At 53.4% G+C, this 13172-nt stretch overlaps 1 protein-coding gene across 1 annotated transcript; it reads left to right on the top strand.

The window, feature by feature from the left end:
- Window positions 1-3137: 3137 nt before the first annotated feature.
- CIMIP2C (ciliary microtubule inner protein 2C) lies at window positions 3138-9781 on the top strand. Its single transcript, XM_075707757.1, is given in 6 exon segments — window positions 3138-3143; window positions 3230-3358; window positions 4192-4232; window positions 4655-4726; window positions 9666-9710; window positions 9712-9781. Coding segments are annotated over 6 exon segments (363 nt in total).
- Window positions 9782-13172: the final 3391 nt, after the last annotated feature.

Raw genomic sequence — 13172 nt, 5'->3', positions numbered from 1 at the left:
CTGCTGGAGTCCATTTCTGCCTTGCAGGGAGAGCTATATTTGTAAGAGTTTTTTTTTTTTTAAATATATATATATATATATATAATTTTTCCTCTGGTCTTTTAAGAGCATCATTTTCAGCCATCAGGCACTCTGGTTGACAGCCCACTCCCAGTTCCCATCTCACCGCTTTAACCCCAATGTGGGTTTGCTGCCAAATCTGTCACCTTTCCTCTTCTTCAGCTGCAAACGGCAAACAGCAAACTGCAGCCACGCTGCAGAGAGAAAAACACCCGAAGGCCCCGAGCTGCGGGGGCCAATGCACGGGCGCTGGGCTCTGCTCTGCCTGCGCTGCAGGCTAGGGACCCGCCTGGCTGCATGGCTGCTTGCCCGCTTAAATCGCATCCCGCTTTTTTGGCCGCGGGATGGTCACACAAATATTCCCAGCACTGTGAAAGGTGGCAGGCAACAGGGTACTCGCATATCAAATCTCTTTTTTTCACTGCTTTGCTTTGGCTTGTGGCCCCATTGACACCAGTAGAGGTGAACAGCGCTGCAGGGCTATGTCACCAGCTGTACATCATCCCCTTTGTGTCTCAAGAGGCTCAGACATGAGAAATGTTCATTATTTGGCTGTTAAACCAGAGCTGAGCAGAGGGAATGGGCTGGCACGGCTCTCATGTCCTGTGTGTTGATGAACAAGGGTGTCTTCAGTCAAAGGCAGGGTATTTAAATGGGCTGAGGATTAGGTGAAGCGAACTGTGGCATCTCGGCACTGTGCTGGATCTGGCCACTGATGGCCTCATGTTCTTATCGCACCAGTGGCCATGGCAAGCAGAATCCATTTAGCAGAGAGGTCGGGATTAATGACCTTCTTTTGTGAAAAAAATTATCTGGGTCCTTAAATGAGCAAAACTCTGGTACTGAATCTTGTGCAAATATGAGCCAAGGAAACAAGAAATTAATTCTTCCTCTGCCCTTAATTGGTTTAGTGGTGGACTTGGTAGTGTTAAGTTAATGGTTGGACTGGATGATCTTAAAGGTCTTTTCCAACCTAAACGATTCGATGATTCTATGAAATCATCATTCCCAGTTCCAGCTACACCATGGGAACTGGGCAGGGTCAGGCAGAAAAGCTCACGTATAATGGACTTTCCTGGAAAAGCTGGTTTTTTTGTGCTGTGTTTGTCCCAGAGTGCTAATTGGGATCTCGCTGTCCAGCAGACAAATGGACTTGTGCTCATACCTGGGCTGTGTGCTGGGTGTTAGCGCTGTCCCTGCAGCAGGACTGGGCAGGGACTGGGCTCAGCACAGGGGGCTGCTGGGGCCACCAAGCCCGGTCCCCATGGGGCCAGGCAGCAGGACAGTGGTTTCATCCACATGGACTCGAAAAACAACCACTGCAACCTCCTGGGCACGAGGCACGGGACCCGCGAGCCCCAGGATCTCATTGAACAGGGGATGTGTGAAGTAGTTTGTCATTGATTTTCACCTTCAGTTATCTCATAGAATCACAGAAGGGTTTGGGTGGGAAGGGACCTTCAGAGCCCACCCAGCCCAACCCCTGCAGTGAGCAGGGACAGCTTCAACCAGAGCAGGGTGCTCAGAGCCCTGTCCAACCTGGCCTGGGATGTTGCCAGGGATGGGGCATCTCCCACCTCTCTGGGCAACCTGTGCCAGTGCTTCACCACCCTCAGTGTAAACAATTTCTTTCTTATGTCTAGTCTAAATCTATTCTTCTTTAGTGTAAATCCATTATTCCTTGTCCTGTCACAACAGGACTTATTAAAAAGATTCTCCCCATCTTTCCTGTAGGCCCCCTTTAAGTACTGGAAGGTCGCAATAAGGTCTCCTCGCAGCCTTCTCTTCTCCTTTCTTCGGCAGCTCTGTTTACTTTGCCTTGGCAGCAAGGGGAAAGGGCTGTATTTCCTTCTTTCTCCCTTAGCTATTCCTTTTCTTCTCCTGGCTTTTGCAGAATGATACAGCTCTGCGCTCAGAGCCACAGTCTCCTGCACCAGCTGAAATGCTGGTTTCAGGTTATAGGCAAGGCATCTCAGACTGCAGCAAAATTAACTCCAATGGGGGAGTTTGCTTGGCGAAAAGAAGCAGTTTCCACTGACTCTTGTGAAATGCAGCAGTGTCTTTGCAGGAAAGCCGATTGCTCACGGCCATTGCGAGAAGCTGGAGGGAGAATAATGAAGTATTTCCACGCTCTGGGAACACACTGCGAGTCCTACAAGCTCTCTAGGGTGGCTGAAGGGGCAAACACAGTTGATTTTTTTACCACTCATTATTAGAGATAACTGGATTTTCAGCTCTGAGCATGCAAAGAGCTAAGGGAACTTCCAAATAATGTCTTTGTGGGGCAGGTGAAGTGGTAGAAATGAGTCTATGCAGCCCTCCACTGCTCTCAGGGCCAGCCAATGCCGTGTCCTGATGAATTCCCTGCCCCAGCCCAGCCCCATGTTTTGGAAAGGGGGCATCTGTGGGGCTATTCCCTGATTGAGGGTTGCTTTATGGGAGACAGCATCATGGGGCCTCCAGGACCATCCCAGCAGAGGACTGGTGCCCCGAGATGCTCTGCAGCATCTGCCCATCTCCCCATGAGATGAGCTGAGTTTGGTACCACGTCCTCAGCCTCAAACCCCACAGTTTGTGGGAGGTGAGGCCACCAGGAGACAGCTGGCCAAAATGCATGCTGACCTTTCCTGGATGCTGGGGGTCTGCGTGCTTGGAATAGAGGGGTCCCCTTCATTCTCTGTCTTCCTGCTGGTTTTCTGCCGGGTGAGGGACTGCTGCTCCCTTTTCCCATTCCTCGGGTGCATGGCCAGGCGGGGATGTGGTGACCCCTGCTCTGCCAGCAGCAGCTCCCTGCCTGGGGCACCCCTAAAATGCAAGGATGCTTAAAAAGGAAAATGAAAAATGAACGTGTCCTGGGTCATGAAGGCACAGTTCCCTCCATCACCAGGATCCCTTGAGCAGCAGTTTATCCTCAGATGCAGTGCTGTGCATCCAATGTGGTTTTTTGCTGAAGTGGGGTTATTTAAACCCAGAGAGGTGGGTGCTGGCTCCTGCAGGCATTTTGCAGGTCTGGGGAGGAGAAGGGAGTTCTCTGCTCCTGGAAAGCCCCAGCATGGCCCTTGCTGACTGCATTTCCCATGCAGGTATTGAAGGCACATCCCAAATGCAGCGTTTTCCTTTGGAAATACCCATGGGAACGCCACCATGAGATATCCCCCAGGGTCCCCAGACCGTGACAGCATGCCAAGCAGAGGGTCGGGACCTGTGCCTGTGCATCCCACTGCACACCCACTTCAGCCTGGACAGCAGCCGATCCCAGGAGCTGAGCAGATTTTACCAGCTGAGGACACGGGGGACCGTGGAGGGGAGCCAGGGTGGCCACAGGCTGCTGGGGGCTGGAGACAGATGAGCCCTCCTCTGCTGCCTACACATGGGCAGCCTCGCTGCCCAAAATCCATGCCCAGACAGCAGGCAGGGATGCCACCTCAGCAGCCAAATTTGATTCCAGGCAGCTTGAGTGTTCGGGTGTGCACAAAACCGAAACAAGCCTGGGGTTAATCCTAGGCATCGCTCATGCATGTGCACGGGTGAATGCACTGTGCATGCTTAATGCACGCAGGCAGCCGGGGCTGCTGCTCTGGGGGCTGCGTGGGGAGCAGCCCCCCATTGCAGCAGCCAGCGCTGCCTCTTCCAGAGCCCCTGTCTCGGCGGGCAGGCATGCCGGAGGGCAGGGCGGAAGGTGGGGGTCTCGAATGCAACGGGCACTGTCTGCAGAGCAGCGGGCAGACACCTGTGTGCACCAGCACCGGGGATAACTCAGCGTTTGAGAAGCACCGTGCATGTTTGGCTGCAGGAGCCCCTGCTACAAGCACCACACTCGCCCCATGCGTCGGCCACGGCAGGGCCCATCTCTTGCTAACACCTTACGATGCATGTAATGACACAAGCCAAGCTGCCAGATTAATGAGGCGAGCACAGACGCTGCTTATTAATTTGCCTGTTAGCGCGGCAGCCCGAGCGTCTGAGGCAGGGCAGCTTAGGAGCGTGGCTGGGACCGGCATTTCGGCTCAGTTAGAGGAGGGAGGTGATTGCCATGTGCTCGCTATAGTAACCCCTGCAAAATTCTGGTGCAAACAAGACTTGGAGCACTGAACTCAGTCAAAATGCCTGGACGTTTGCTTTTATCTGCAGCTGACCCAGCAGCACCATGAGTTTTACTGGGACAAGACTGGGATAGAATCATAGAATCGTTTAGGTTGGCAAAGACCTTTAAGATCATCCAGTCCAACCATTAACCTAACACTACCAAGGCCACCACTAAACCAATTCAGGGGAGAGGAAGAATTAATTTCATGTTTCCTGGCTTGGGGGCTGCATTATTTTTCCATGAAAGTCAAACCAGGAATCACTAAGGTTGGAAAGGCCCTCTAAGATCATCAGCCCAACCATCAACCCAACACCCCCATGCCCACTAAACCATGGCCCCAAGTGCCACCTCTGCCCATTTTTTGAACCCCTCCAGGGCTGGGGACTCCCCCACCTCTCTGGGCAGCCTGTTCCAATGCTTGACCACTCTTTCTGTGAAGAAATTTCTCCCAATATCCAATCTAAACCTGCCCTGGCACAGCTTGAGGCCTTTTCCTCTCGTCCTAATGATGCTGTACCTCCTTCCCTACTTTCTGCTGCCCTCGAAGGAAAAGGAGAGATGTCCTCATCCACTTGATCTGTGAGTACTGATGTCCCTGTGGACAGTCCCTAGGACATGGTAGCACCCAGTTTCCAGCACTTGGGCTAGTGGGATGAAACCGGAGAGGTGTGGGGGAGACCCAGCCCCACACCTCATCCTCCTTTTCTTCACCAAACCTCCTGTCCTCAAAAAATTGAGAGCAGAAGAAACCAGATTAACCTGAAAGAAAAGAATAGGTGGGCAGCATGTCAGGCTTTGAGGCTTTTCTTCCAGCTTAGAAATCCCAAATTTCAAACAAATGTTTTGGTTTTTTTTTAAAGCAAGGCTCCTCCTGGCCGTGTGTTTGAAATCCTGGATGTTTATTTATTTCAAAGCCCCCACAAAAACTGGAGCAGCATCCTGGGGGCTCTGTGTCCCGTCTCCTCCACTCCTCATTGCTGTCGGACACCCCACTCCCGGGGACCTTTCCCACCACCAGCGTGGCAGAGGAGAGCTGAGCGCTGCAACTGTTTTACTTGAATATTGTATCAAAGTGGCTGCTGAAAGAGGCATGACTTTAGCAACCAAACACATGAGCTGGCCAAAGGTCCAGCTGCAACCCCCAGGTTGCCCACTGGCCACCCAAGCCATCACAAAGAGTTGGGGTCTCCAAGTCACCATGGCCATGAATTGATGGGGGAAACGCAACCCCATCCCCATCCCCCCTCCTGCCTCCCCATAGCCAGGCTGGGCATGGGCAGTGCTGGGGCTCCTCTCCTCTGAGCTGGTGGATCCAGTCCTCTGCTGACCAGGTACCTCCAAAATATGGGGTCCTGGAGAGGGGAGGAGGCCATAAAAACTGAAAGGCAAAAATCACCCTTTTGTTATTGCTCACACAATCATTCATGAAAAGAAGACATCAAGGAGTGAAGCTCCTGGGTATTCCTCATCCCTCCTGGACCTGTTGCCCTGGCCGATGGAGCAGAGGGTCAGAAAGGTGGCGCAGCGATCCTGGAGGGCAGCACGTAGGTGTTGTTCCTCCTCCAGCCCTCGGTGCATCTCTTGGGTGGGTTTTGTTTGCTGCAGCAGTGTTGTCTTGCCGTGCTCAGCATGCCCGATGGCACAGCTTCACAGTTTCTATGCTAATGACCACACCAGGGTCACTGAGACCTTACAGACGTGGTCCCTAAACCTCTGGTGTCAGAACGGCTCAGACTCACACACACGTCCCACCAAAGCATCATCCCAAAATTAATAGTTATCACCTAAAGTTAAATACTTTTGTATTTAATCTGAGGGTGTGCAGCCCAGCACCCCCATTAGCAGACCCCCAGGCAGAGCTACAAACCACGATAGACCAGTGCTGTGGTTATGTCAGCTATAAACCAGTGGTCTTGGCTTCTCCACCAGTCTTTGCTACTGGTCTGCACATGGCGCAGTCCTGCAACAAGGGGAATGTGTGCACTTAAACGCTGCAGGGTCCCATGCATGCAGCCTGGGGTGCAGATGCTGAAGGGTAGATGCAGAAGTGATGTCTGAAGGATCCATTGAAGCTCCTTGCTGAAAGGCTGCGGCAGCTGAGCCCCCAACACCACGCCGGCATGTCCAGGGGCTGAGCAGTCCCAAAAGACCTCTCTGAGAGAGTCCCAGGGGATCTTCTCCTCCTGGGAATGTCAGGACAGATGCTACAGTATTTGGACTGTGTGATGGAGCTTCTCAGCATCCCTGGGGCACAAAGGTGGACATGAGTAGACCTAGCACTGCTGGAATGCGGATTAAGTGGCTGGATATTTCTCTTCAGCACTGAAAACACATTTTTCAGCAAAAATAAATCGGAAGTAAAACTCAGTGGGGATGTGGAATAGCACAGACCACAGCCCAAATTCAGGGAGCAGCGAGGCTAAACTCCCCTGGAGGGATTTTGCATGTGCAAAGCCAATTGAGATAGTCTAAATTCACAGCCGTGGGCTGTGCATTGCCAGCCAGCATGCTCTGTGGCACGGCCCAGCACGGTGTCCCACCACCCTTCTGCATGGACACCCACAGCACTGACAGCCCCCAGCACCCTGCTCAGCCCTCCAGGGACCAGAGGAGCCGTCAGAGGCATGTATTGCTCTCAACCAACGCAGGTTATAGCTGGCATCCAAAATTCCCTCTTGCCTTCAGCTCTGAGCACAACACTGGCCTCCTGGGATGATAACACTGGACCTGAAATGGGCTGAAAATGCACCTACAAAATGCAGCCCAGGACTGGGAGCGGAGCTGTGGTGGGAGGCAGCCGGAGCCAGAAATACGTGGGTGCCCTCTAGTGCTATATTCCTGTGGCTCAACAAGGGAGAAAAATATGGAGAAAAAAAGCCTCCAGTCATCTTCAGAGGGCTGCAGATAAAATATCTTCAGATATTTTCCTTATATCTGTCTGGATCTTCCTGTCTTGTAACTTGTGCCCATTGCTGCTCCTATCACCATGCACATTGAAATTCAAGGTGCATCCTCCAGCCTCCTACATCTCTACATCCTCTCTTCTCTGCTACCTGCCCTTAGGTAGCTGTAGACAATAAGAAGATCCCCCTTGGCCTTCTCCTCTCAAGGCTGAACAACCCAGCTCTCTGCCCCTCCTTGCACATAGAATCACAGAATGGTTTGGGTGGGAAGGGACCTTTAGAGCCCACCCAGCCCAACCCCTGCAGTGAGCAGGGACAGCTTCAACCAGAGCAGGGTGCTCAGAGCCCCGTCCAACCTGGCCTGGGATGTTGCCAGGGATGGGGCATCTCCCACCTCTCTGGGCAACCTGTGCCACTGCCTCACCACCCTCAGCAAAAACAATTTCTTCCTTCTCTCTAGTCCGAATCTCCCCTCTTCCAGTTTAAATCCATTCCACCTTGTCCTGTCGCTGCAGGCCCTGCTCCAAAGCCTGTCCCCACCTTTCCTGCAGCCCCTTCCAGCAGTGCAGGGCCGCAGGAAGGTCTCCCCGCAGCCTTCTCTTCCCCAGGCTGCACAAGCCCAGCTCTCCCAGCCTGGCCTCAGAGCAGAGCTGCTCCAGCCCTCGGACCATTTCTGTGGCCTCCTCTGGCCCCGCTCCAACAGGTCCCTGTCTGTGCGGTGCTGAGGACCCCAGCGCTGGATGCGGAGCTGCAGGTGGGGTCCACTTCATGTGCTCCAGCCCATCTCGGTGGCCCTTGCTCCGGTATGTCTGTGTATTCCTTGCACAGGGGAGCCTCACACCAGCCACAGCACTGCAGACAGTGACCGGGGGGCTGGATGCTGCCTCTGCCCCATGGACGATTCTCCTGCTCGTACAGCCCAGGAGGCAGCTGGACCCTCCTTGCTGCTAGACGGGAAGTCGTAGGGATGCTGTGAGCTATGGCCAGCCCTGAAAGCCCGTGAATCTGTAAAGTTTTGTGTGTGGAGCTCTAAGGAGCTGCTTAAATGAGAGGTTAATTGATGAGCATGGAGCGTTTTGCCCCTGCTGTGTGCTGTGGCTATCTAGGCTGGCTAACACTTTCTTATCAACCCTTCGCTGCCCATCAGAAATGAGCAGGAGTCGGGAAGGCTGTCCTTCACCCAGGCCAGGTCTCATGGCAAGGGAGAGAAATGTGTGGGATGAGGAGGATAGATAGAAGTGGATGGAGTAAAACAGATGCTGTCAGGACCATGAGCACATCCCCCTTCCAGGACTTTATCTGGCAGAGGCCAAGGTCAGCCCCAGCGCTGATAAGAGCTGTTGTGAGCAAAGCTGGAGGTGATGGCCAGTGCCTCCCTTCCTTTGGGATATGTTTTTAAGCTGCACATTTACCACCAGCCCCCGGCCTTTGCAGCTGTGCCACAGCTGGCTCTGCACCCGGTCTTGGACCTCCTTCACTTCAACCTGGACCTGGACCTGGGCTTGATCTCAGACCTGCCTCGCTGCTGGGTGGCCCTTGGGCTGTGTCTGACCCTGAGCACCATCTCCAGACCTGATCCTGACCCTGACTTGCTGCTACGCACCCCTGCTCCTTGTTGCTCTGGACCTCGCTGCTCCCTGACCCATCGCTACAAAAATGATTTGACTTTGACCAGCTCTGGGGGGGTCAGACAAAGTGTCCCCAAAGGGGCACAAGCAGCAGTGGCCTTAAAAGTAATCTCTGCCTTCCCTCTGTCCCTTCAAACACTTCCCCAGCCCCAGGGTCCTTCCTCATGTAGATGTGTGACTGAACCCATCCAGGTAATGCCAATATGCAGAACTGCTTCTGCATTAATACTTGTGTCCTGGAGGTCACGGGTCCTTGCAAACCAGGAGATCACCACTTGGCCTTGCAACATCAGCTCTGAAAATGGCACAGATAAAATCTCCCAGTTCCACTTTTGTTTCCCTTGCACTTGGCAGTGAGCGATAACTGTTCCTGTGCAATCCATGATGGCAGATTTAGGTGCACGTGTGGGGCTCAGGAGTGGGCAGAGCCAGCAGGAGCTCAGGAAAAAAAATCGTCCAAAACGGGTAGATGTGGCACTTGGGGCCATGGTTTAGTGGGCATGGGGGTGTTGGGTTGATGGTTGGACTGATGATCTTAGAGGGCCTTTCCAACCTTAATGATTCCTAGTTTTCCTTTCATGAAAAAATAATGCAGCCACCAAGCCAGGAAACATGAAATTGCTACTCTCCCCTTAATTGGTTTAGTGGTGGCCTTGGCAGTGTTGGGTTAATGGTTGGACTGGATGATCTTAAAGGTCTTTTCCAACCTAAACAATTCGATGATTCTATGAATTGGGAGCCCCGCGGGGTTGCATCAGCCCAGTGCAAGGTCAGATTGAACAAGTCCTCTTGGGGGGACAATGCTGCAACCTTGCCTGCTTCTGCAGCTCTGTTGGGGTGATCAGTGCCAGGGCTGCAGGTGTCCCAGTGCCCTCGGAGCACACCCCTATGGCTGAGCCCTGCCTGCACCTCTGTAAGCCCTGCCTGCACCTCCATACCTGCTGCCTGCACCTCCGTAACCATCCTTGGTGCTCTGCTCCTCCCCAGCCCGCTGCTGAGCACGAAGACCCACTGGCATTTGCTGAGTGCCACTGGTGAACCTGTGGAGCTACCAGACCTTCTCCTCAGGGAAGAGGGTCACCTCCCAGGAGAGAGAGATCTGAGACAGCTTTTTCCAGTACAGAGTCTAAGCCACGGCATCCACCCTGCCTTCGGTGGAAACCTGGTTTCCCAGCTGGGAGAAGAAAAGGAGTGTAGATCTAGACTCAAGTGTAGATTTAGACTGGATATAAGGAAGAAATTTTTTGCAATGAGGGTAGTGAAGCACTGGCACAGGTTGCCCAGAGAGGTAGTCGATGCCCCATCCCTGGCAACATCCCAGGCCAGGTTGGACGGGGCTCTGAGCACCCTGCTCTGGTTGAAGCTGTCCCTGCTCACTGCAGGGGGGATGGACTGGATGACCTCTAAAGGTCCCTTCCCACCCAAACCATTCTGTGATTCTATGATTCTATGACATAAAGGAGAGGGAGCTGCCTGCTGTCTCGGGCTCTGTGTGCCATGGGGACTTGCCTGTGTGCAGCAGGGATGTTCGTTGTTCGTGGTCTCCAAGGAGAGGGGGCAGCTGCTCACCCACAGCTCCTCCTGCCATTTGGGATGATCAATGGGCTGCGGAGAGATTGAGGACAGGCAGGGGATTAGCTCGGTTTGATGGGGTCACCGTCTGGCAGGCAACATGTCCCCGCTCTGCCCATGTCCGCACACGCTGCTGAGGTGGAAAGGCAGCTCTGCCCCAGTCCAGGCTCTGCTCACAGCGGCGGGGGGTCACCCAGGACCCTCTCACCTGGGCTGGGACAACTGCTGAAGCATTGCAATGGTGGGGAAGAGCACACGGACTTCAGCATAGTCACCAGTTACCTCAGAGGGGGTGACGAGTCTGTGGATGGCACAAAATCATCCAGGATAACAAAGACAAGGGCTGGCCTCAGGAAGATGCTGCTCAATCATCTATGGGGCTCCTAGCCCAGTGGTACCACCCAGCAGCCAGACCATGGGTTCACAGCGGGTGGGTGGCTGGCAGTGGTCAAAAAAGCAAATCAGGCCACGGGAATAATTTGGAAAAGAGTAGAGAGGAGAGCAGGCAGTATAGGGAACTAAAGGGGGTTTGCCTTCCCTGCTGCCTATGCACAGCATGGTTATCTTGCCTCCAGGAGAAGAGGGAGCAGGAGAAGGTGAGATGCTGGAGCAGGAGAGGGTGAGATGCTGGAGCAGGAGGCAGTTCAGGGAAGGGCATCAGAGCAGCTGGAGATCCACGTGACACCCCTGCAAGAAACGGCCATGCAAGCCAGAGCCCATCAGCCTGGAAGAGAGAGGATGGGGGGGACAGGGAAGATGGTGGTAGGGGTGGTTGTCCACCATCTCATCCGTACAAGAACAGAAGAGGACCATGGGAGGTTAACACGTCAGGTTCAAAGCAAACCCAACGGGGTCATTCTTCTGAACCACAGGGCTCCCCTTCCCAGGATGCTGCGCACAGCAGAATTTGGCATGGTTTCAAAAAGCTGCCAGAGAAATTGGTGGAGGAAAACTACTCTCGGGATGACTGCCTACAAGGACAGTGAGTCTGGGGTGGGTGTGCCTTGCTAGGAGGAAAGGGAGCTTAATTCCTCCATCCTCCGGGAGGGTTCATACTCCCTGGAGAGCACGTCAGGATGGGTTAAGCCATGCCAGGGCTGGTAGACAGTGTCCAGGTGTGAGCAAGGGACAGCGCCTAGCCTTAGAATCTTAGAAACAAAGAATCATCAAATCGTTTAGGTTGGAAAAGACCTTTAAGATCATCAAGTCCAACCATTAAGCCTTAGCCCTGCTTAATTTATTTGAGAAGACATAGTTTCTCCCGTGATTTTGGAAGTGGGTGACATGGTAGGGCACAGATGGTGACAACCAGGGCTCTGCCCCCATCCATGAGGGGTTGTGGTGCCTTTGGGCCACTAGCGAGCACCTTTGCAAGCTGTGCCCATGTTTGAGAGACATCTGCTTACCTCCGAAGAGCATTTCCCTGGGTGTCAGCCTGTGCCCTTTGCCCACGGGGCTGGAGAAGAGGTTCTGAGCCCTCTTCTGCACCATTACAGGCAGAGCTCCATCTCCTACCCGATCTCCAAGCTGCTGGGAGGGAGGGCAGAGGCAGGAGGTCCAGCTCAGCCTTGCCGGGGACAGGAGCAGCCTTGTGTCCTTGCCCCATTTCCACCCCAGCCACATGCCCGGGCTCTTTCCTACTCGGCTGGTTCATAACCAGCCTCCTGTCTGATTCCCAGGCCTGATTTGAAACACAAAAGCACCCCAGCAATGAGGGGCTCTTTGTAGCAGCTATTTCGGAAACCCAAAGATGTTTTTTCCAGTAGCTTTTTATTGACTTTTTCCCCCCACTCGCTGACATCTGAGGTGAAATAACCCTTTTAAACTTATCTCCTCATCACTCCCCAGCCAGCACATTTCATTCAGTTAGAGCAAGCTGATGGGGACTAACTACTGCAGCACTTCAAAAGCCCAGGTTTAACACACCAAGGAAAGTCCTCATTTATTTCAGTGCATTAAAATCCCTTTAAACTCCTGTCAGGTCATCATTCGCAGTGAGACATAGTTGTGCATGCTTTTTAGGGCTTGTTCCTTGGCCAAGATCAGCATTTACGGGGCGGGGAGGATGTGTGCAGCAGCTACAAGGAAGAAATGCACTTTGTACCAGTGATGCAAAGACCAAACACCAAGAGATGTCTATTTATTTAAACTATAAGACAAAATACACTAATGGCATCGTTTCCACCAAATGTCATTTGCGTCCCTGGAAGGGCTTTGCATGTTGACCCTGACATGGCTGCTAAGGTGTCCCGGAGAGGTTTGCCCCTTGCAGGTCCAGGATCTGATCCTGAAATTGCTTTTAGACGACCTGGAGAGATGCTGCAGGAGTGGGAACCGAGCATCTGCCCACCTGCCTGCGCGGCAGAGCGGGGCTATGGGTATCTCGGCGCTCACTCCCCTCCTGGGAGCTCTTTGGTGGGTTTCAGGGGGCGGCTGGGGTTCATGGAGCTCCCCTGCCTGCTCTCCTCAGCTCACAGCTCCCACCCAGGGTGGCTGAGCCCAAATCCTCCTTCACTGATGGCTCTAGACAGTGGCCAGCTTGGAGTCTTACATTTTAGATGCCAAGTGAGGAGGTTTTTTGCCTTTTTATTGCCTTTTCACACTCTTGTGAGCCCCCCTCTGCAGTTCCTCACTATCAGCGTGAGCCCCTCAAGCATCGCCAGCCCCCTCCCCATAGATGCTGGAACAGCTCCATAAACCTGCCCTTGAAGTGCCCGTGAGCTCTCCCACACATCAAAGCTGGAGCTGCAAATAAATCTCTCTTATTTTCTTTGCCCTGGCCAAGACTTCCAAGATGAACTCATCCTTCCAGCCACCCTGCCACGTAGAGAAACCTCTGGTCTTCATACACGCACGGCACAGTCCGAGCACCAAACCCAATGAGGTGGTTCCCCATCGTGGGGAAACCTCTCCCTCTTCTCC

The sequence above is a fragment of the Pelecanus crispus genome, chromosome 3 (genome assembly GCF_030463565.1).
Source record: "Pelecanus crispus isolate bPelCri1 chromosome 3, bPelCri1.pri, whole genome shotgun sequence".
Taxonomy (NCBI): Eukaryota; Metazoa; Chordata; class Aves; order Pelecaniformes; family Pelecanidae; genus Pelecanus; species Pelecanus crispus.
This window is presented reverse-complemented; position numbering and strand designations above follow the sequence as displayed.